We start from the raw sequence: 22606 nt of genomic DNA on the forward strand, positions 1-22606 counted from the left end.
AAAAAAAAAAAAAAAAAAAAAAAAATTCCTTAACCACTCTCTTCATTTTTCTTTTTTATTCTAATCCTGAGTTTGTTTATATTTGGTCAACAAATCACTTTGCAGCTATACAGATTTTTGTTACCTGTAGACTAATCACATCTTTATCAAACACGTCATGAACAAAGCAGTGGACTCCCCAGAACTGAGGAACCCAGCACAGCTCCTGCCCACCGGAAACTCATAACTCTAGTAGCAGAGATGCAGTGTAGCAGCCAGCTCTGAGACAAAACAGAATATGGGTTGTGTGCTACCAAGGGACAGAAACAGACCAGTGTAAGAACCCAGAAGGGTTGTGTGTTGGAAAAATGGAGAAATATCTCACGTGGCCAGAGCAAGCTGGGATTTTTAAGAGGCAAAGGGAGGGTCACATGAGAAAAGGGAGCCAGGGAGGTTCTGAGAGGAAAGATTGTTGGGACTAGCTGTTAATGTGGATTAAAGGAGGGAAAAGAATAGGAGAGAGAAAGAAGGAAATCAGGGTCGGGCAGATTATGAAAGACCCTGGCTGCTCTCTGTGGCGTGATGCCGTGGAATGCACAGCCATTAACTTGACTGGAAATGGTCCTACCTAGAGACAACCAGAGCAAACAAGAATACAGTCCCTATCGTTAGCTTTGATTTTATTCACTCCATCAACATAAATTCTTCATCAAGGAAAGCATTTTTGGTGTGAAACAAAACGTACAGTCCTGGTGCCTAAATAACTCCATCCTCCTTGGTAGAACTCAACTTTCCAAAGAGAGAACATTAATTTGTTCAGGCCTCTTAGGGTTCCTTTAGGGGCCTGCTGCCCAAACAAATGCTACTCCTGCCTAGATACGAATCATACCACCACCAGAGATGGCAGACAGTGGGGGGACCGTGACCTGCTAAGAACCACCGAAGAAACGACTGATTTGTGTAGAGAGATATTTACCCAAATGTGATGCAAAAGAATATTAAAGACAGGAGTAGGAACCATTTACAGCAGCACAATATCCAGAGATGGGTGTGGGCATGGGTGCAGTGTTTGCACCGCCTCTGGACTGGTTTTATTTAGGGCCATCGCTGTAGCACAGTTAGTCTGTGCAATTGCAGAGGCCGTCTCAGTGCGCAGCCCGGTTGCTTCTCTACAGGATTTATGTCCTCATCTTTGGCAGTGTCCCTCTAATATAATCGCATGCTCACACTCTTGAAACGGGTTGAAAAAAAGAACTCACAGAATCTAAGCATGATTTTTCCAAAAGGAACAGGGTCTTTCACTGCCCTTTCCGATTTCTCTAAACTCTCACCCCAGCTTCAGTGCACATCCTCACATAAACCCCTTTGCCCTCCACGCCCAGCCTCCATACACACAAAACTATGGGAGAATCCAGTTTGTCTAATTTAGGCTAGAAATAAAAGGTCACACTTGTCCCCCTGGTTTTCCTTATGCCTCATAAATAACTTTTTTTTTTTTTTTTGCGGTACTCAGGCCTCTCACTGTTGTGGCCTCCCCCCTTGCGGAGCACAGGCTCCCGACGCGCAGGCTCAGCAGCCATGGCTCACGGGCCCTGCCGCTCTGCGGCATGTGGGATCTTCCCGGACCAGGGCACGAACCCGTGTCCCCTGCATCGGCAGGCGGACTCTCAACCACTGTACCACCAGGGAAGCCCATATATAACTTTGTGTCACAACTATCCAGAGCTGATCCTTTCTTCCCCCTCCCCCCACCCCAAATTTGCACTTAGAACCAGAGGCTGCTTGCTTTAGGGAAGTCGCTGTGCAGAGGGAGCGATTCGGGCAGAGCTGATGGTATCAATCTGTGGAGTAGTGAAATGATATTCTAGGTCTAAAGGGATCTGTCACCTGAGTTTCCAAGTGCAATACAGAAGTTCACAGGCCCTCTAAAGTTGGTCATACTTCAACTTTTCTTCTAGAGGGGTAATCTCACAGGGAAACCAAAGCCCATGTGGGTTAACCAGCGGACTGCAAGGCACAAAACAAGTCAGAATGGGTGAACCAGGGAGAAAGTTCAGATCATCATTATACATGCACTCAAACCAGTAACCCATGTCCTTTCCAGGGCCCTTCACCAAGGAAGATAAGGATGAAAGTGGTTATGAAAGGTTCAAAGAAATAATATTAACTTTTTTCTAGGAGTTTCTTTGGATTGTATTAACTTGATGTTTATTAGTAATTTGCTGTCTTGCTACGTTAGTGCTGTATGATAATGACATTGTTTCTGTTAATACTGTACAGATGAGTAATGGGATTTGTGGCTTTCATTGCTTATCAGTTAACTGTCACCCCAATAGCACATCACAGAGATGACCCAAGGGCCCTGTGTCAAAGTAATAATATAAATAGTTCCTCCTTGGGATTCTAGGAATTCTGCATTTGTCTGAGGTTTTGTTTTTGTTGTTATTACCTTTATTACGTGGCTTCTAGATGAAGAAGAGTTTTTATAAGTAAATCATTTTTCCTGTCTTCTTTTGCCAGGTTATACCTATTTGGCAGAGCAGGTGAAATTCACCAAAATCACCACAAACAAGAGACACAACTATCTGACCTTAAAGGCCTGGTACAGTCATTTCGGTAGTACTGCCTCAGGCAAGCCCAGTTCTCAGAAAATAGTTACAACACTAGCGTATAATAGGAAACTTTTTTCTTCCCTAATTGTTCAAAGATGTTCAGTGAATTTTTGAAAAATAGTAAAATATCCAATTAGGAACTGAACTATATATTTCCTTGCGTTTAAGGTTTTGTTAACAATTCAAATGATAGATATCTAAGTGTTGCATTCTGTGCCTATGCGGGCTGGAATTTGCCAGTCATATCGTGGAAGAAAATCAAGTCTAGGTTCAGAATCTGAGGTTTAAGCTGACTTAAATTTTTCTTAAAAAGAATTAGAAGTGCTTCTTATAGAGGATATTTTAAAAGCATTCTCTGAAATCCAGGTTATTTTTTGGTCATGCCTTAAAAGATATCAAAATACATGGGACTAGCCTTCCTCAATAAGCAGTAGAAACAAGTTTGTTGTCACTGTGCTTTAAAAAGCAAGTAAAAGTTTGCCCACACTTCAAACAAATGGGTACAAAAACATGATAATGTCTTATTTGTTTATTCCTAGAAATCGCGGAAAGAATTTGTCCTCAGCCATTTATTTGAGGTTGCTAAGAAAAAGTAATTGATCTACTGAGGCTTAGCTGCTGGAACTTAAATAACACTTAGGTTAGCTGTTTGCAGGGAAACTTTGCCTAAGGGGGTAGAGAGATGGCGGGGGCATGGGTGTGATGGGTGGGTACCTCCTATTTTTTCTTTTGTCTGAGGCTGCACAGCTGGAACTTATTTTACTTCTCTCACCCTGAACTCTGCTCTAATTTTTTGTCCCTGTTACAGTTCCCTGGTGTTGAAACCAAGATTTTAGCTTGCAGAGTACACTCTACCCTCCTTTTATTGTTGGAAATACCCCTCTTCCTTTTCTAGTTTTTTAAAAAGAAACATCCCCAGAGCCATGTCAAAGTATCTGTCGTTTACATGATATTTTAAATTTCTCCAAGGCTTCCACCTTTACTTAGTAACCTCATTTCCAAGTTTTACCTCTGGGGCTTTGACCTTAACCTGCCAGTGATTCAAGTCTTGAGACACAGCAGGCTGTGGGAGATGAATTGTGTGGGCAGAGCAGTCGGGGGCTGAGGTTGCTCTTAGGGTGCAAGCTTGATAAACCCGGGGCCAAAAGCAGGTTATTAAAGCGTGACTTTTAAATCTCAGAAGGTAGACTGGTGAGATGTATTGCATCATAACTGGTGATTTTGTTTTTAATATGAAAATTAGGTATTGTGCTGCTTTTAAGAAGGGCAGATAGCCAGCTGCAAGTTGTTGCTGGGGTCTTCTTTCAAGAGGCCTAACTCTTGTTTTAAGACTTTTCCTGAGGATCTGGTAACCATTTTCCAAGAAGTCCATATGGCTTTGGTTAATCTCTATCCTATTCCCACTACTTCTGTTCCCCACCCTCCACCCACATACACAAAATGGATTTTATTGACTCATTAAATTCTACAAGACATTTTCCGTAGTACCATTTGTTTAAATGGGCTTTACTTCTTCAGCATTTATTGTGAAAAGAATATTAATGCCTAATTCTGCCATCACCTGTCTAATTTACATATATTTATGTTGTATGTGAGACCACATGAAAACCTACAGAGGAAAAACTGGGCTGTGCTAACAGCTAATAGCCCATCTTTTCTTTTGACTTGCACAAATTAAGAAATATTGTCTGTGGCAAACACAATGGAAAACTGTTTTTAATACCCCCCCCCCACACACACACACACACTCATTCCTTTGGAAAAGAAGCAGCTGATTATTTTTTAAAAATAAAATTTCCCAAAGTACTCAGGTTGACAAGGGACCCAGAAAAGAAGGATTTGGCTTTTGGAATTACGATTTGAGGATGAATAAGGTTAGGCAGAGGGCTGATAAAATGAACCAATGAGTACAGGATTGGGCCTGAAAATGTGAAGAAAATATGAGAATCTCACCCCTCTCCTTCTAAACTTTCGGATCCTTATGAGGAACATTTGTTTCCTTGATTGCTTTTGAGTTGCTTAAAATCTCATGATGTTTATGTTTAATTTGATAGCCTGTGTAAAAGATAAATAGGAGCTTTTTGATACGAAGAGAAATTTTAACTTATTATTTGAAGTCCTTTTATTTCCGGTGTTTTCAAGCCCATCTTTATATTGTATTTCTCACATTTGAGGAAAGGCATTCTCTCTTACGATTTAAGTTTACGTTTTGTATCAAAGCTCATTTAGGTTCCCCCGGCAATTTGGAGTTAATGTGAGGCATCATGCTAATTAGGAGAAACGGCACAGGCTGGCTACATTAGCAAAAGCTAAGTGGCATGGGGAGGAAAATGAAAAACAGTTTTTAAATGCCGGAGTGAAAACAAATAGAGATGTCTTGTAGTGTTTCCTCAACAGCAGTTTATAATTACCTCTCTTCAAGGCCTGTTTTAAGTGGACTTGTACCAGTAGCTTGGAAAGTAAACTCCTAAGGGGTGCGTTTGTTTAGACATGGCAGCAGAATCAGGGAGGAGCTGCTGTGTGGGAGACTTCAGCACAGCGCACTCCGGTGCCTTAGTCCTAAAGCCTCAAGTGGGCATGGGAAACCCTTGATTGCACAGCATTATGTCAGTTGGCTCTTGAGTAACAAATCACCCCCGAATTTGTGGCTAAGACAGCATTTATTATTTCACCATTTCTGTGGGTCATGAATCCAGGGGCAGCTTAGCTGCGTCCTCTGGGTCTGGGTGTCTCCCGAAGCGACAGTCATTTGAAGGCTCGGCTGAGAAGGATTCAATTTGTAGCTCACTCGCATGATTGTTAGCTGGATTCTGCTCCTTGCTGGTTGTTGCACTGAGGTGTCAGCTTCTTGCACGCGCTTGTCTGGAAGTCTCCCTCTGCTCCTTGCCATGTGGGCCTTTCCACTGAGAACCTCACAGTGTGGCACCCTGCTTCAGAAGGTGAGCGAGAGTGCTAAGGAGAAAGGAGGGCACAGTCTTTTACAACATAATCACAGAAGTGACATCCCATCACTTTTGCTGTATTCTACTCACCAGAAGCAAGCAACCAGGGCCAGCCCGCTCTCAAGGGGAGAGGCAGACACAGCATGCATACCAGGTACGGATTGTTGGAGCTAGGTCAGAAGTTGCCTGCCACAAGCAGGATGCCACATCCAGCTGATGGGCCCACAGTTAATTGTGATGTGAATGCTACAAATATTTGCAGTGCTAAATACAGCCTTTGGAAGTACTGATTTGGAGGCATTGAATGTGGTCCCCTTTATGTATCAAATTGGCTGATAAGTGCTGGGCCATGCTCACCTGAGCCCCAGGAGAGCAAGCAAACAGGTTTTCAGGAATGGCTGAAGTTAGAGCTCCTGTCTGAAGTCATGCAACAGAGCGAAAGATAAGCAGCCCTTTTTTAGCAGGATACTCTGAACACGGAGAACCAGAGGGCCCGTAGATTATATTTCATTATGTGTTGTAAGGTTGTGATGGGTACTTTGCAGATCCTTAGGGGGAAGGGACTCTGTGGATTGATTTATAAAGTTGCTATTAAGATCGTGGAACAGGAGGCTGTGCTTGTTTTAATGGTCCCCACACCCCTACTCCCAGCTTCCTGACTCCAAATGTACATTTTCAGCAGTAAACTCAGTAAAGGGATATGAATTTGGATTATGTGACAAATGTTTAAGACATGAATTGAATTTCTCATTTTAATCTGACAAATTCTATTTTAAAATCCATATCTTTTTTTTTATGGAAGTATGGTCGATTTACAATGTTGTGTTAGTTTCTGGTGTACAGCAAAGTGATTCAGTTATATATATATATATATATATATATATATATATTTCAGATTGTTTTCCATTATAGTTTATTACAAGGTATTGAGTATAGCTCCCTGTGCTACACAGTAGGACCTTGTTTTTTATCTATTTTATATACAGTAGTTTGTATATTGTAATCCCAAACTCCCTCCCCCCTTTTCCCTGGTAACCATATAAGTTTGTTTTCTATGTCTGTGAGTCTCTTTCTGTTTTGTAAATAAGTTCATTTGTATATTTTAGATTCCACATGTAAGTGATATCATATGGTATTTATCTTTCTCTGTCTGCCTTACTTCACTTAGTGTGATAATCTCTAGGTCCATTCATGTCACTGCAAATGGCATTATTTCATTCTTTTTTATGGCTGAGTAATATTCCACTGTATAAATATATATACACATCTTCTTTATCTTTCCATCCGTCCGTGGACGTTTAGGTTGCTTCCACGTCTTGGCATTGTAAATAGTGCTGCTGTGAACATTGGGGTGTATGTATCTTTTCGAATTAGAGTTTCTTCTGGATATATGCCCAGTAGTGGGACTGCTGGGTCATACAGAAGTTCTATTATAAGTTTTTTTAAGGAACCTCCATACTGTTCTCCATAGTGGCTGTACCAATTTACATTCCCACCAACAGTGTAGGAGGCTTCCCTTTTCTCCACATCCTCTCCAGCACAGAAAATCCAACTATCATTATAGGAAGAGTCCAGGTCTAGGTTTTCTTCCCCTGTTGCAGGTGAAGACCTCTTTTTGGTGGCTAAAGCTCCAATTTGGGAACTCAGGGATGAAATGTTATAATTCTTTTGTCCCAGTTGCTGTTGTTTGGCTTCTGGAGGACCTGTAAAGCCTGGATAAAATTCCCTCTGATAAACACTCCCGCGACACCCTCACATGCCCAGATGAAGCTCATGCAAACCTCAGTTACCACATGGATGCCTCCTGGTCCCTAAACTGTGTTTCCTACCTATGTCCCCAGCTGGGATAAGCACAGCACAAGGACAGAAACAGTTGGTCTTATACATCTTTGCGTCCATAGCACCTAACAGGGCGACTGCACATAGCAGTTTTAAAAGCGTTTGAGTGGATAAAGCTGCAGTAATATATAATAAATGGTAGTAATTATTTATTATCAGTTTCCAAACATTCACTATTAATTTTCTAAGGAAAGCAGCGTACTGTTTTAACTAAAATAGTGTTACTTAGTATAAAGTGATGTTGTGTCTCTAGAATCATAGAGATCAATAATACCGACCTCCCGACAAAGGCCAGACACGTTTTAAGTTTTTACTCCCTCACGTCCATCGTCAATCTTGCTCATAATTGATCCCAAGAGGATTTTCTTTATAAATTTACCTGTGTGACTATTACATTTTTCAGTTCCTCTGTTTTGTGTTTTTAATGCTTCAAGCCTCCGCTTTGTTGTTTAGGTGTGACTAGTAAAGCACTTTCATATTACCTTATATATTCAAATGTTACTAATAACAATCGCTCTTAGTACGTGATATAAAGGAGCCCTCTATTTGTCAGGCAAGAGGTGTGGGGTTAAGAAACCTGGAACAGGACATGGAATAAAGCCACACTCCCAGTTTTTTAAACCTTGCATAAAAAATTGAGTTTTGCTCACATATGGGAAAAGTTTTTATGGCTTCTGGTATTATTTTTGTTTTGCAACGTGGCAAACAAGGGACCCAAGTTATACCGACTTAGGTTAAGATTTCATGAGCTCAGGTCAGAGGCTGTGGAGTCAAGGGACTTAATGTAATCTGCACTGTGTACTCACATTATATGTTTACATTCTTTGTTTATCAGTCTTTCTAAGGATTAGAGTATAATAGTCAAACAGCATCATAAGGTATCAGTCACGTTATCATTGTCATACAGCTTTTCTGGTGATAGAGAGGAGATGAGGAAGGGAGAAGTTTGATGGGGAAGAGAGGTCTTTATATAAATATAAGTACATTTAATATTTTTAGTGTACAGAATAATATAGCTCATCCAGTAACTAAGGCTAATTGTCCCTCTTTGCGAGCTGGTGAGAGAACTCTCTTGAATTTTTCCTGGACAGTTTATCATGTGTTGGTGTTTAGTTATTCCAGCGTGCCCCACAATGATTTTTATGTCCTGGATTTATAGAATTTCTCCTATATATAAATCTGAAAACTGTGTGCTAACTCTAAGAAGTTCCCCCGCTAAAACAAACATTTGATCTTGCCTTGAGCCTGTTATATCTTACAGTATCATCAGTAAAATCAGCTATTGCATGTGGTAAATCAAGTTCACAAGGCTTGCAGTAAGTTCATCTCAGCTCAGAAATCCACAGCACAGCAGCGTAAATATCCATGTGTCACTTTTTCACACCACCCCTCATAAAGATATAAACTATCTCAAGAACCCATGGTTTTTCTAATGAATCGGAGTCACCTATGTGTACTGTATTTGTGACGTGCACATTTGCAGTTGGGGTCCACAGGAAGGACATCATTTCCTGGATCAAACCACAGAGTGCAAATATTGTGCCCTAAATAACACACTAGTTACTGTAAATGTCAGTAGAGGGAGTTTCTCCGACTTTGATTTAATGAAAGCCTACAGCAAAGCCAGCTGTTAGCACTTCTTAACTGCTTGTCAGAGCGAACACGAAGGTGGGGATCTTTTCTGTATCTACTTTGGTCTAAGAGTTAAGAGAGCTGTCAACAGGTGTCGCATAGCGACACGGGGGTCCTTTCCAGCTTGATGTCTCTTAGCTGGTGACTTTATAAGTTCTCCTCCAGGATGTGGACCTGGAGTTACACGAGGGGATTGTTGGGAAATTAGTCTAGAGTTTGTACCTTGAATCCTCTCACCTGCAAAATCAGCATTTTCGTTTTCTGGGCTCACCGTGAGGGACAGTAAGAATAGGGGAGGGAGAAGGCACACTGAACACGGGTCCTCTCTTTGTCACTGACGGTATTACCAAACTAATTGTGAGCCATGTGTATTCTGACTGATATCATCTGCTCTTTCTGAACAAAGAAAACACTTGAAGCAAACACATAGGGAGGAAAGTATGCAGCACTCGTTTCTGTAATTTTTGTCATCTCTAGAATGCATGCGTAAACATATGTGATTGTTAAGGGTCTTACTGCCTTGGAAATCCCTTTGACATTATGCTGGGTGTACTGAGGGGAGATCGTCTTTCAGACGCAGGGGAAGTTTACAGTCTTATTTTCTTGAAGAGGAGAAGAAAGTTTCTTCCTCAAATGATTTATAACTTGAAACATGTTGTCGTGTGTTGGTAAGCCCACTTTATTAATTCCATCCTTCTCTGCGGCAAATTTTTAAAAATAAATGTCCCGTTGCAACCCAGTACTTTCTCAATAGCATATTGTACTTATAATAGCCTGATGGAAGTTGCTGGGTTTGGTTTAGTCATACAGAATGTGGAGCCAAGTTCTGAGTAAAACCTCTAATTGAATTACCTGCAAAGCACTGACAGACAGGCTTTCAGGACAGACAGAGCTTTGCTTTCCCCAGCAGAACTAGGTCATGTTTAAGTTGGCCTTGTAACTGTTGACTGGATTTTGCCAATGCTTACACCCTGGGCTCTGGTGGCTGCGGGCCCCTTTCCTGCTCTCTATGAAAGCAGGAGGACTCGCACAGCGTTATCTCCTTATTTTAGAGAAAACTGATTACAGATCAAGTTAAACACAAGAGGCTTTGAAATAAGAATCCGAAGTATTCTTCTGTAGATTACCAACGTTCTTGCATGAGTCTTTCTTTATTGTATTGCAAAGGAAAGACAGGTGTAGGAAAGTAGCCCTTTCGATAGCAGTCAGTCAGTGTCAGTCTGAAAAGTATTTCTGTTTCATCTTCTGGGAAGAATTAGAGTAAGCACCCATTGTTCATGAAAGAATTTACTGTGGCCCATTCGCATTTGCAAATGAATAATCTGGTGGTGTTCTCTCCTTTCTCTCTTGCTCTCTCTTTTTGTCTTTTCCACAGCCTCTGCAATCCCAGATAATGGAAGACGGTCCTGTCTAAAGCTCAAAGTCTTTGTGCGACCAACAAGTAAGTTCACTAAAATGAGCTTCTGAGGGTGGCTTCACTGCGCATGCTCTATTGTGTGGTCTGGTTCACAGCGGTAAAACTTTTTTTTACTGTAAATCCTGTGTGGTATCTGTTTTGTATTATCAACATTCATGTTTCAGTTTTCATCATATTTTTTCTCATTATTTTTCATGATGCCTTTAAGTACACAGCAGTTGCTAACTTGTTGTTTCTCAGACTGTTGTACGTGCACAGCAAATGGGAACAATATTGGCATTTGGATACATGCCACTGATTGTAAAACAGTCTCTCCATAAGTAAAAGGAAAAATTAGAAGGAAAAAAGAAAGAAACGGGAGTTTAAGGGTGTCTTCACTAACATATTTGGCTGTTATCTCTATTTTTGTTATAGATAGCTGTATGAAAACTATAGGTGTTCATGATCGTGTTTTCGATGTTAACGACAAAGTAGAAAATTCATTAGAACCAGCAGGTTAGTATGCTTAGAGAATCTCTCTTAACAAATGCATCTCTCTCTGGTGCTTCAGTACTTTTTTTCCTTTCTTCCTCTCCGCATGTTTGCATGTTACAGTTGCTCTGCTTTTGCTCATTGCTAGCAATGCTAATATTACTTATATTCTACCTAATTCCTCCAGTATCTCTGTGTAATGCATGTTAGATAAATTATGACTTTTCTTTTTTTGACATGGGTTTGATACAATGCAGTATCCTAGTATAGAAGCCCCATCAGAAAGCTAAAAGTCTCACTACTTTTTTACCATATCCTCTGAGCATGCTGGTGAATTACTGTGACTATTAATGGATCTGTTTTCATGTAAGACAGAAAAAAATTTCTACTGTATGCGCTCATAAAACTTTACTTTTACATTATATCCAAATCTATGGATAAAAGTAATGAAAGACTATTGCACAAAATAGCAACTAATTCAACCTGTTTAGTTTTCTCTAGAAATTCACATGCATCATTGAACTGATCTAAAAGGACTTCATTTTACTTCAACTATTATTTGTGCTGTTGTCAATAGAAATAGGTCTGGAGAAGCATAACCGTGTTGCCTCCTAACACCACAAACTCATGCACCTGCTGCTCCCACAAGCGTATCCGCAGTAGTCTGTCGAGCCAAACGTGATCCTTGATTACTGAGGCAAAACAAGTATCGAGGATAAGTAAATCTTTTCTACTACTTCTATCTGCCATACCCCCAAACTTTCCCATCACTATGAAGAAAAATAAAACCCACCAACGGGATCGTTGAAGCCTTTGTACTGCAGCGTACTGTGGATAATGTAAAAACTCTCCACTTGGTTATAAATTCAATCTGGCTCTTTAATGCCGCTAGACTGATTATGAGGTGGGCGGGGGGGGGGGGGCGCCCGCCCGCAGCTGGGCAGCCTCCCTCTGCTGCTGTTCATAGTTCTGCATCCTGAGTGCCAGCACCTCCGACAGCTCGGCCATCTGCTGGCTGGGCCCCCCCGGGGGGGGGGGGGGGGGGGGGAGCCCTCTATCCTCTGTTCACTGAGGAGGGTGCCTCAAAGCCCCTGGATGCCCATCTACCTGCGGTTTCCTTTCCTCACCCTACTTGCTTGAGATCTTCACTCGCTTCCTTACCTATCTCCTGTGACTATCTCAAAGCTTAAGGACAGTAGAATTATTTCGTCTTCCCAGAAAGTTGTAAGCCCCCTCTTATGTAAACAGAGACTTTTTTTTCACCTATTTGCAGCAGGACTTACCTTTCTGATGGCCCTGGATATTAAAAGGTTGTGAGGTCCACTTTATCCTTTGAGTACTGTTACTGGGACACACAGTCAATGAGCCTTAGGGAAACTTACCTTGAGTAAATGTGGTGCCTCAGGGCATACAATAGCTTCCACGTTGTAACTGACAGGAAGGGTTAGGCTTTTCCCCCAAGCATTCCTGTTTTTCTAAGGCAGGCATCTTATCTAGAGCACAGAGGAGAGGTGTGTACAATAAGCTCTCAGAGGCCTTAGTGGCTCCCCAGGGATCCGTTAGCTGCTTTAGAAAGTTGCAAGGAATGAGTGCTGACCTGGAGACATTTTAATTGTGTTCTGGAAATCTGTGGCTTTTCGAGTTTCCAGACACCTCACAAGCTTGAGGACTTGGGCCATCACGGGATCTGTGAGTGAGATGAGACCTTTTAAGGACCCCAGGGTCTACACTCTTCCTTTTGTAACTTGCCCAGGCCATGCAGCTAGTTACACACAGATCCAGGTGTAATATTCGTATTTCTCAACTCCCATTCCTACATTAGTATAAAAGGATTCTCTTACCATTGCTAGACATAGAGATGTCCATGGAGAGAACTTTTACTGTCTTGGCTTTGTTCATAAGTCATGTGTAGGCTGACCAGCAGGGTTGGGCATGTTATAAGTTACCCTGAATTAAGAGTTTTTGATGTACACCGTTGCAGAATGTAGGCAGAGCTTTCCAGTAATCTTTTCTCCAGGTAAATTCCGTTGCCTATCGGGAAAGCTGTTTAGAAACATAACCGATTGCATGTTTTTCACTGGTGATGAAGAGGCACACTGAGGACTGTTCTGACATCAGGAAAACTACCTTTGAATTCAACTAATGATAAAATGCAAGATACTAACATGCATTCATATGTGAACATATTTCACTGTCTTTGAGGAAACAGACTCTTTTTCAGTGAGCATTTAAGTCCATGATGGCCCCCAAATCTATACACCTGTAACTGATAGAAGTTTGCAAAGCTTTGACAGAATGTGGTCAGACTGTGTGTGTGTGTGTGTGTGTGTGTGTGTGTGTGTGTGTGTGTGTGTGTGTTGGGGAGAGGCATGCAGGTGTGCTTGCAGGAAGAAGCTCCCTGAGTCGGTCATGACTATAGTTAAGGGCATTCTGGTGATCACCTTCACTAAAGAGGTAAGACAAGGTTGAACTACGATCCCTGGCTGCATGAATGCAATAATAGTAGATTTGACACTTCCCTGTACTCCTTAGAAAATTCATACTTGCAGCTCCGCACCGCTGTGCTGGATGGTTGAGTGCAGACCCAGACTTTATGAAGCCAGCAAGGCTGAAAGGATTCCACTGCATGTTCTCAGCAATGTATACTAATTCACCTGTCTTTGGAATGTGTTTGTCTTTTTTGTTTGCTTGCACACTCTGCCTGCCAGTTTCCTGTCATCAGGGATACAGGATGATCTCAGGGCACACATATGCCACATAATATGCTCCAAAATATTGCTAGTATTCACTCAGTTAACCACTGAAACCCTCATGTTGTGGAATCCTGTAGCCAGGAGGCAAGACTTGATTTGGCTTCTGAAGAGAAGTATTTTCTTTTTCCAAGCCACATTCACCGTTACAAGTTTTAGAAGTTCTCTCATGTTTAGGTGTAATTTCCATTGGGACAGATTTTGCTTATGAATTCCTCTTCAGAATTCTGAAATTGCTCAGACTTACCTAAATAACAAACAAACAGCCTGTTTTTCATTTTGCTTCCTGGGGGCCACAGAATCTCCCAACACTGAGGCCCTGTTTAATCAAAGGATGCTCTGTAGAATCCTGAGCCAGGACCATTGTTACAGTGAGAAGAGAAGAACCCTGGTCCCCTAAGGGGACTGATTTTCTCCTTTGAGGGCAAGAGGGTACTTACTGGTTGGTTGCTTAGAAAAAGGCTAATTCCAAAGATGGCCATGATTTGAGGATCGAAAGGCACATTGGCCTCATGGCTTCTCTTATATGATAAACAAACAAACGCTTTCGTCTCAAAGGTGTGCAAGGTTCATTCCCCCGTCTTGTGCCGTGTGGGCCTAGAGCATGGACAGCCCTCGCTGAGCACCCTGGTCAGACTGAGAAGGCGAGTCCCCTTCAAGCTCACAACTGAGTATCTACGTGTTACTTGGGTACCTCTTTTATCAGTACACTTCCAAACTTTACAAGGAAGAGGACTGGGTAATATGTTGGTGAAGATAAGACTGAGAAGAACCCAATCAATAGCTGATGTAATTTCAGGTGTATAAATATAAGTGGTATTTCAGAATGAACTCTGGAATCCTCTGGGTTATGGTTCTTTCACAGTTAAGCCTGAAGTACTCCATGATTCCGAATAAAGACAGGTTGGTGCTCTTAAGACAGTGATTTGGATTTTCTTTTCAGGGCTGTTAAGGGCATTTATGTCTACCTCCTAACTACAGATTTAATACATTTGCAAGGCTAAGAAACGGCAGAGAAAAGAGTCCACAAGTATTTGCATCGTGGGGGCGTTACATTTTCCCCTGCATCCATTTAACTTCCCATTCTTGCTCCTAAGCTAATAGGTATTCCATGCAGGTTTGCTAAGGTCCAGGTGAGGAGAGCAAATCTGACATAGGGATGCAGCAGCTTCTACACGTGGGGACAGGCTAAAATGATACGAGCACTCCAGAGCAGAAGCCTCGATGCTGAGAAGACATATTTCTAAGTTCATATAGGGAGTGAATGTAATGAACAGAAACAGCCCACGTGAGCATACCTGAAGTAGAGACCAGCCTGAGCCTGCAAGGTGGTCGCTTTAGGACAAATAACAGGGAGTGTGACTCTGCCTAGTAAAGAAAAAGCATCCCTATTGTGACATGCTGTGTGATGTGAAAACAGAAATGAATTTAATAGAATAGAGTTATTAATCCATTAAGGGGTTCGAGGTGGGTCATTCAGGGATGTCTAGCGATTATCTTTGAGGTCTACAGAATTGGGAACACTTGTACCCATTCTCTCTGACTGACCATAGAGTGAATCCAGCCTGACAATCGCTGAGCCTCCTACAGGAAGTTCTCCTGATGCTAAAATAAAATCTACCAAAGAATCCCACTGGTGGCCCCACGTGTAGTTCAGAGATCACTGAGTCTAAAAGCACGAGTTAAGCCAGGTGGAAGGAAGAATACCGGCAACGCCAGAGCACAGCACGGCTCATAGGCAAGCCTCCAGTCTATCTTTGGGTACTAATTGCTGCAAAGTTCCTGTTTCGAAGTTAAGCCTGTTAATCATGCAGCTCAGGAAGACTATCCAAGTCAGAGGCAGTCTCATAGAACACTTTGTAGCTAAATAAAAGAAGCTTACCTCACTTAATCCATTTTATTTAGAGGAAAATTTGCATCCACACTGATAATTTATGTGCCCAGCTTCAGCCTGACAAAAATAAAAATAGTCAAGTTCAAGTAATTTCATCCTGGAGATACAGGGTTTGTAATAGAAATAGCACCACAATTGATTCCTAATTGTAGGCAAGCCAGTGGGCACCGATTTATTTAGGTTTAGTGAGCACTATGTGTAGTTTAGTTAAAATGCTGTTGTTTTGGCATTTAATTCTTCACATTTGAAAATTCATCTAGACGTCCAACAACCAGGCATTCAACACGAATCCTATGAAACCGCTAAAAAGAGGAAAAAGGGCAGCCCATTCTGGTTAACCACTAATATGCCAACATTAACTGCATCCTGCCACCCCTACCCCCGTTACTTGCTCCTCCAGGGCATTTTGGGTTTAAAAGGTACATTCAGATACCAAGTTTGTGCATGGTGTGTTTGTTTGTTTGACTGCTAGCAAACCTGAGTAGCTCACGTGCCAGAGGTTACAGTGTGCACATTTTTCACCTCCGTTTTTAAGGAAAGTATTAATATTGCCAAGAAAGTCCAATTTTCTCTGCCTCTCCTTTGTTTGCTGTAAATAATGAATGATTATGCAGACATGAAAGTCAATGGTGGCACAAGGTTCATTACCCTACTTTGCAGAGGGTGGCGCGGTCTGTTAACAGCAGGCTGCTGCAAGAGAGTTATTAAGGATGTGAAATCTCATTGGAATGTGTGCTTTCTATTTGAACAGATGATACCGTACACGAGTCAGCCGAGCCATCCCGCGGCGAGAATGCGGCACAAACACCAAGGATACCCAGCCGCCTTTTGGCAATCCTACTGTTCCTCCTGGCGATGCTTTTGACATTATAGCACAGTCTCCTCCCATCACCTGTCACAGAAAACATCAGGGTCTTGGAACACCAGAGATCCACCCAACTGCTCATCCTAAGAAGGGATTTGTTATTGGTTTTTTGGCAGATGTCAGATTTTTATTTTCTTTCCTTCAGCCTGAATTCTAAGCAACAACTTGGGGCCGGGGGAGCTAACATAGTTGCTGCCTCCCTCACCTCACCCCACCCCTGCCCTTGCCTTCTCTCACCCCTTGCAAATTAGATGGACTCCAGATGAAAATGCCCAGTGGTTATAGTGACACCCGTGGTCGTCTGCTCCTGTGCATTCTCCTCCAAGAGCTCACGTCCTGTAGCGCACTGTCAGCGGTGTGTGGACGAGGAAGGATAGTGGCAGATGCAGCCGGTGATGGCGAGGCCCAGGAGGGTTTTCCTCTCCCACGCAATACTTATGCCTTCTCATTCAGGACTGTAAGATGATCGTGCAGGTGCATCATGTCACCATGTCAAGTCCAGAGGGGAGGGATTAAGAATAGATATAATATTACACCATTTCCTCTAGGAGTATATAAATGAACAGGCTTCTGAAAGGTTGAGACACTGGTTTTCTGTTTTTTGTTTCTGTTTTTTTTAAAAAGGTGACTGTCTTAAAGCATTCTTGACAGCAAAACTTGTGCTCCTTAAAAGAAGCCTTTTGTCTAGGAGGCGGGTCGAGTGCCGGAATGTTAGCACAGAGCAAGTGTGAAAACACTACGTTGGGTGGGGGACATATATGTGTGAGTGCCTCTAATTTTTTTGGTGACTGGGCAGCGCACGCCAGATTTTTTTTCCTTTGAATACAGATCACCATGGTGCTACAACTTTTTTTTTTTTTTTTTTTTTTAAAAAAACTGAAAGAGGCATTTTTACAAATAAAGTGACCTTCCCCGAGGCTGACAAGCCAGGGTTGATGAGTGTATATGGAATAGCTTTGGATACTCCTCTGGGGGAACAATGTGTACCAAGGAAAGGGTGTCAGTGGCCAGAGGAGATGTAATTTGGCTTTGCTGGAGCGCCAGTGTGCTGTGGCCTTTCCCTGACTCCCACCCTCATACCCACACTTTGCTCCACACTCCATGACTACAGGGGCTCAGACACAAACCCCTGTCCCCGGAAGAGTCAATACTACTTGGGAGGGCTAAAGGGAAATTTGGAATAAAAATTCCGAAGTCTGGAACGAAAAAATTCAAGAGTTGATTTTATATTCTTTCCCTTTCTGACACAGCCTGAAGCATAGGGGGAACATATGTTTATCTGTGGGAGATAAACAAGATGGAGTCCCAAAGACTTTAACAAACTATTTTTTTAAAAATCCACTAGAATAGAATATACATTATTTAGATATACTTTATGCTGAGAGTGAGTATATATGCTCGTCCTATTTAAACTTGTGAGAAAAAGTGGTATCCCTTGATACATTTAGGAATATGGAGGGGGGGGGCTGCCTTGTTTCACTGTAGGAGTGGGCAAGAGGACAGTAAATCAGCACGGCCAACAGGGCTGTTCCCAGTCGATTACCAGGAAATGCAAGCCTTGGGGGTTGCTACTGGTGAGGCTGCCACGAACTTTGAACTCCAAAGCCTAGACAGGGAAAAGTGTCAGACCAATGGAAAAAAAAAAGAAATCAAGCAAGCCTTTTTTGCTGTTGCAGGACATGTCAATAGAAACCATGCCTTTCAAAACAAAACAAAAAATAAATGCAATGATCGTGTAAGATGTGAAAAACTGGAAGCGTTCCAGCACAATAAGGACTTTTTAATATACTGGGGTTTTTTTTTAATGTACATGTTAAAAAAGAGGGGTCATATTATGGATAGACTTCATGAATGGGAATTTGCTAAGAACTGTCAGTAGTTCTGAATTGGAGAGATATGTGAATGAAAGGCAGCTGTAAAGGCGCTGCACGCTGGAGAGTTGTACACATGTTGAAATGTAATCTGGGCTTACCCGATCCGTTTGGAGTGGATGTTAATGCTGGGTCTGTTCGCACTTGGAACCATGTGAGAGGTTGCCAGCCTCTCCGATTAAATCCTATTCCCCCAGACATCAGGAACTTCTCTGGAGTGGCAGAGTCTTATCACAGAAGGCAGCCACCATTTCACTGAAACAGAAGTTCACAGCATTGGATTATTTTTTGCATTAACTATTTATATACTCAGAACTCTCAGTAATATCCAGTAATACTTCTTTTTTATTAGTAGTTAGTTACAGGCTTGTTGGTCTGGTGGGATTTGGGTAGGGGGGAAAAGATGCCTTCTAAAATGGATCAATAGAACCAAAACAATATTGCATGTTCTATGACCACAAGGAAATCAAATGATCCTGTAATGATTCCAGTTAGTCATAACTACATTGTCAGTGCTAATTTCATTTTAGAAATGGTGACTTCTGTGGTTTTTCTAGCATTTGTCTCTAACAAATGATAAAATAATTAATTACTCATGGCCCTCTCTGCCATTGTCTTTCATTTTTCACAGTGAAATTAGACCCCTTCACCACTGTGCCACTACAAATTCAATGTTAAAAAAAAAAAAAAAAAAAGAAAGAAAAATGAGCAGGAGACCTAAATAGACATTTCTCCAAAGAAGGCATACAGATGGCCAAGAGACACATGAAAAGCGGCTCAACATCACTAATAACTTGTTTCACTGTAGGAGTGGGCAAGAGGACAGTAAATCAGCACGGCCAACAGGGCTGTTCCCAGTCGATTACCAGGAAATGCAAGCCTTGGGGGTTGCTACTGGTGAGGCTGCCACGAACTTTGAACTCCAAAGCCTAGACAGGGAAAAGTGTCAGACCAATGGAAAAAAAAAAGAAATCAAGCAAGCCTTTTTTGCTGTTGCAGGACATGTCAATAGAAACCATGCCTTTCAAAACAAAACAAAAAATAAATGCAATGATCGTGTAAGATGTGAAAAACTGGAAGCGTTCCAGCACAATAAGGACTTTTTAATATACTGGGGTTTTTTTTTAATGTACATGTTAAAAAAGAGGGGTCATATTATGGATAGACTTCATGAATGGGAATTTGCTAAGAACTGTCAGTAGTTCTGAATTGGAGAGATATGTGAATGAAAGGCAGCTGTAAAGGCGCTGCACGCTGGAGAGTTGTACACATGTTGAAATGTAATCTGGGCTTACCCGATCCGTTTGGAGTGGATGTTAATGCTGGGTCTGTTCGCACTTGGAACCATGTGAGAGGTTGCCAGCCTCTCCGATTAAATCCTATTCCCCCAGACATCAGGAACTTCTCTGGAGTGGCAGAGTCTTATCACAGAAGGCAGCCACCATTTCACTGAAACAGAAGTTCACAGCATTGGATTATTTTTTGCATTAACTATTTATATACTCAGAACTCTCAGTAATATCCAGTAATACTTCTTTTTTATTAGTAGTTAGTTACAGGCTTGTTGGTCTGGTGGGATTTGGGTAGGGGGGAAAAGATGCCTTCTAAAATGGATCAATAGAACCAAAACAATATTGCATGTTCTATGACCACAAGGAAATCAAATGATCCTGTAATGATTCCAGTTAGTCATAACTACATTGTCAGTGCTAATTTCATTTTAGAAATGGTGACTTCTGTGGTTTTTCTAGCATTTGTCTCTAACAAATGATAAAATAATTAATTACTCATGGCCCTCTCTGCCATTGTCTTTCATTTTTCACAGTGAAATTAGACCCCTTCACCACTGTGCCACTACAAATTCAATGTAAAAAAAAAAAAAAAAAAAAGCAAGACTATCCACACCAGTAGACAATGTGCTTCTCTACCTAAAAGTGACGTAATTGTAGGTAATGCTTGCCACGGAGTTTTCAAGAAGACGTTTGGTATCATGCAGTTCTCATCTTGTCCAAAAAGTGCTGGTGGCCTTTTGTGATGGTGTTAACAACCCTCAGGGGGCTTAGGAGGATGTCCACGCAACTTTGTAGCAGCTTTTAATTTCAAAAACAATTCAAAAGTATGAAGGGCAGCCTTTGCTGCCTCTCAGCCCCAGTCAGTCAAACCCCAGCGACCTTTGCCCCTGGTTGCCAAGGGCTTTGCAACGTGAAGCAGGGAAATAAGGATCTGTCTGTTTAGTGGATACCGTGTATCCTTTAATAGACCAGGTAATAGTTTGTGTTAGTTTAGACTATTGTTTTGTACTGTACTTTCTTGGGTGGCAGAGGAAAGAAAAGTAAAACGTTAAAAAAACTGCATTCTTTAAATTCTGTATTATTAGCAACCTCTGTTGTATATAGTGTTTGATAATAAAGTATTAATTTGATTCTTATGCCTTTTGTAAGTGAGAACAATAGTCTTTCAGGATACAAAACATGCATTGAGGCTTTGAAACATCCAATGTAGACGTGGCTAAGAAGAGTCACAAATGGCCGAGACACTGCTCCATACAGGACTCACGTGTGGTCACCGCCCTCCCAATCTTAAGACTCCACCATCTTGGGACCTGGAACAACATGACTTTTTTGATCAACATTTTGTCCTCAATGTTTTCAAGGTCTGATGTTGGAGCCCTGTGGTGTTTTTCGCCCCCCCCCCACCCCCGGCATGTTGGTTTGAAAAGGTTTAGGGAATTTAGTAACGGTTCTGTACTTTGGTTTGGTTTTCTGTTTGTGGTGGTTTTCATTCTTCCCCAGGAAGAGTCTTGTCAGTATCATGTGCAGCCCAAGCATGGGAAAGGTTTCAAACCAGTTCATTTAGGAAGGTTAAATGGGGGTTCTTTCTCTCTGAGTCATTGTGAAAGGAAGAGTCACACAGTACCTGTGGACTTTCAGGGACTTTGTCTCTGGTGCCTTAGCAACGGCAGCAGCCATTTTTATTAGTTTCCCCAAAATTTAAAACAAAAAAACAGTTTAAACCCCTTCCCTCCATTCACTGCTCTCAGAGCTGTGATCACTAGTCTTTCTTTTGGAAACCACGTCCCCCAACAAACCCTCCCGTTTGCCTACCCCCCCCCCCCCTTTTATTTCTTATGTTTACTTTTTCTGTCTCTCGACTTCCTTCCACTTTTGGTTTTCCCTCAGAACCGTGAATGGGCAGGTCTGTCTCTGGTTTGGCATCACTGAGTTTTTCCCATGCATTTGCCCCAGAGCTGCTCGGATGTGAGACAAATCTCCCTACAATGGGTTTGCTCCCATTGTCTGTACAGTTTAATAGATGCTGGCATGTTGGAGGTTACCCATGAGTCCAAATCCGCTTTCCATGCTTACTCTTGACACCCCATTGAAGCCACTCATTGTGTGTGCGTCTGGGTGTGAAGTCCAGCTCCGTGTGGTCCTGTGCTTGTACTGCCCGCTTTGCAGTTCCTTTGCACTTACTCATCGAGTGCTGTTTTGAAATGCTGACATTATATAAACGTAAAAGAAAATGTAAAAAAAAAAAAAAACACACACACAAACAAACCCATATGATCTGTATTTGTATATACACGTGTCCGTACAAGTATACCTAAATAAAAATTAAAGATTTTCATCATTTTAATTGGAGCCCTCCTTCTACTTCTTTGTTCCTTGAATGACGCCTTTATTTCAGGGGCTACTTGTACTCTGCTGATTTTTTCAAAATCTTTGTGGACAGAAAAGATAATACGACAAGCACAAGAGAAGGCCTGAGAAGGTCAAAGAATGTGCAGGGTTTGAAATGGTCAAGTATCTAGGCACATTCCAGTTATTCTGATGAGAAAATAGTGAGATTTCAGTCTTGTCTCAGTATTTGAGCCTTAAAATAGGCACTATGACAAGCCCTGCATCCTAAAACAAGTGTTAAATTCAAGAGCTAAACACATTATGTTCTTTTACTTTGCATGTATTTATCTATTTTTTTCACTTCATCAAGAAAATGATAAAAATAATCATTTTACAGCAAATACACTTCCAAAAGAAAGAATGACAGTAATGACAATAATCACCTCAGTACAATCCCAAGCCACAATTCTCACTACCAAGGAAAATTAATTTACTGCTGTGTGACCTTGGGCAAGTCACACAATATCTTTGGGACTCACTTTCCTTATCAGTTAATAACAAGGTTGTATAAGTGCTTTGATTTTTTAAATATTGCCCTCGCTGGACACTGGGAAGCCCATTCTGCATCAGAGTGATGTGAGTTTTTTGTCTTTGATGATGACATTGCTATAAGCACAATTTGAGAATTTCATCTGTAGATGGAAAAAGCATCAA

The 22606-nt window shown here is 41.6% G+C and overlaps 1 protein-coding gene across 1 annotated transcript in view; it reads left to right on the forward strand.

Moving 5' to 3' along the window:
- The window catches only part of EFNA5 (ephrin A5), a 284551-nt gene extending 267549 nt beyond the window's left edge, over window positions 1-17002 (forward strand). Inside the window, exons 3-5 of the mRNA XM_007452558.1 lie at window positions 10380-10445; window positions 10836-10916; window positions 16288-17002. Coding sequence (XP_007452620.1) covers window positions 10380-10445; window positions 10836-10916; window positions 16288-16409 — 269 coding nt within the window. The 3' untranslated portion in view covers window positions 16410-17002. The remainder of the gene's footprint in view (window positions 1-10379; window positions 10446-10835; window positions 10917-16287) is intronic.
- The last annotated feature ends 5604 nt before the right edge of the window (window positions 17003-22606 follow it).

This window comes from Lipotes vexillifer, unplaced genomic scaffold (genome assembly GCF_000442215.2).
Source record: "Lipotes vexillifer unplaced genomic scaffold, Lipotes_vexillifer_v1.1 scaffold1028, whole genome shotgun sequence".
Classification (NCBI taxonomy): Eukaryota; Metazoa; Chordata; class Mammalia; order Artiodactyla; family Lipotidae; genus Lipotes; species Lipotes vexillifer.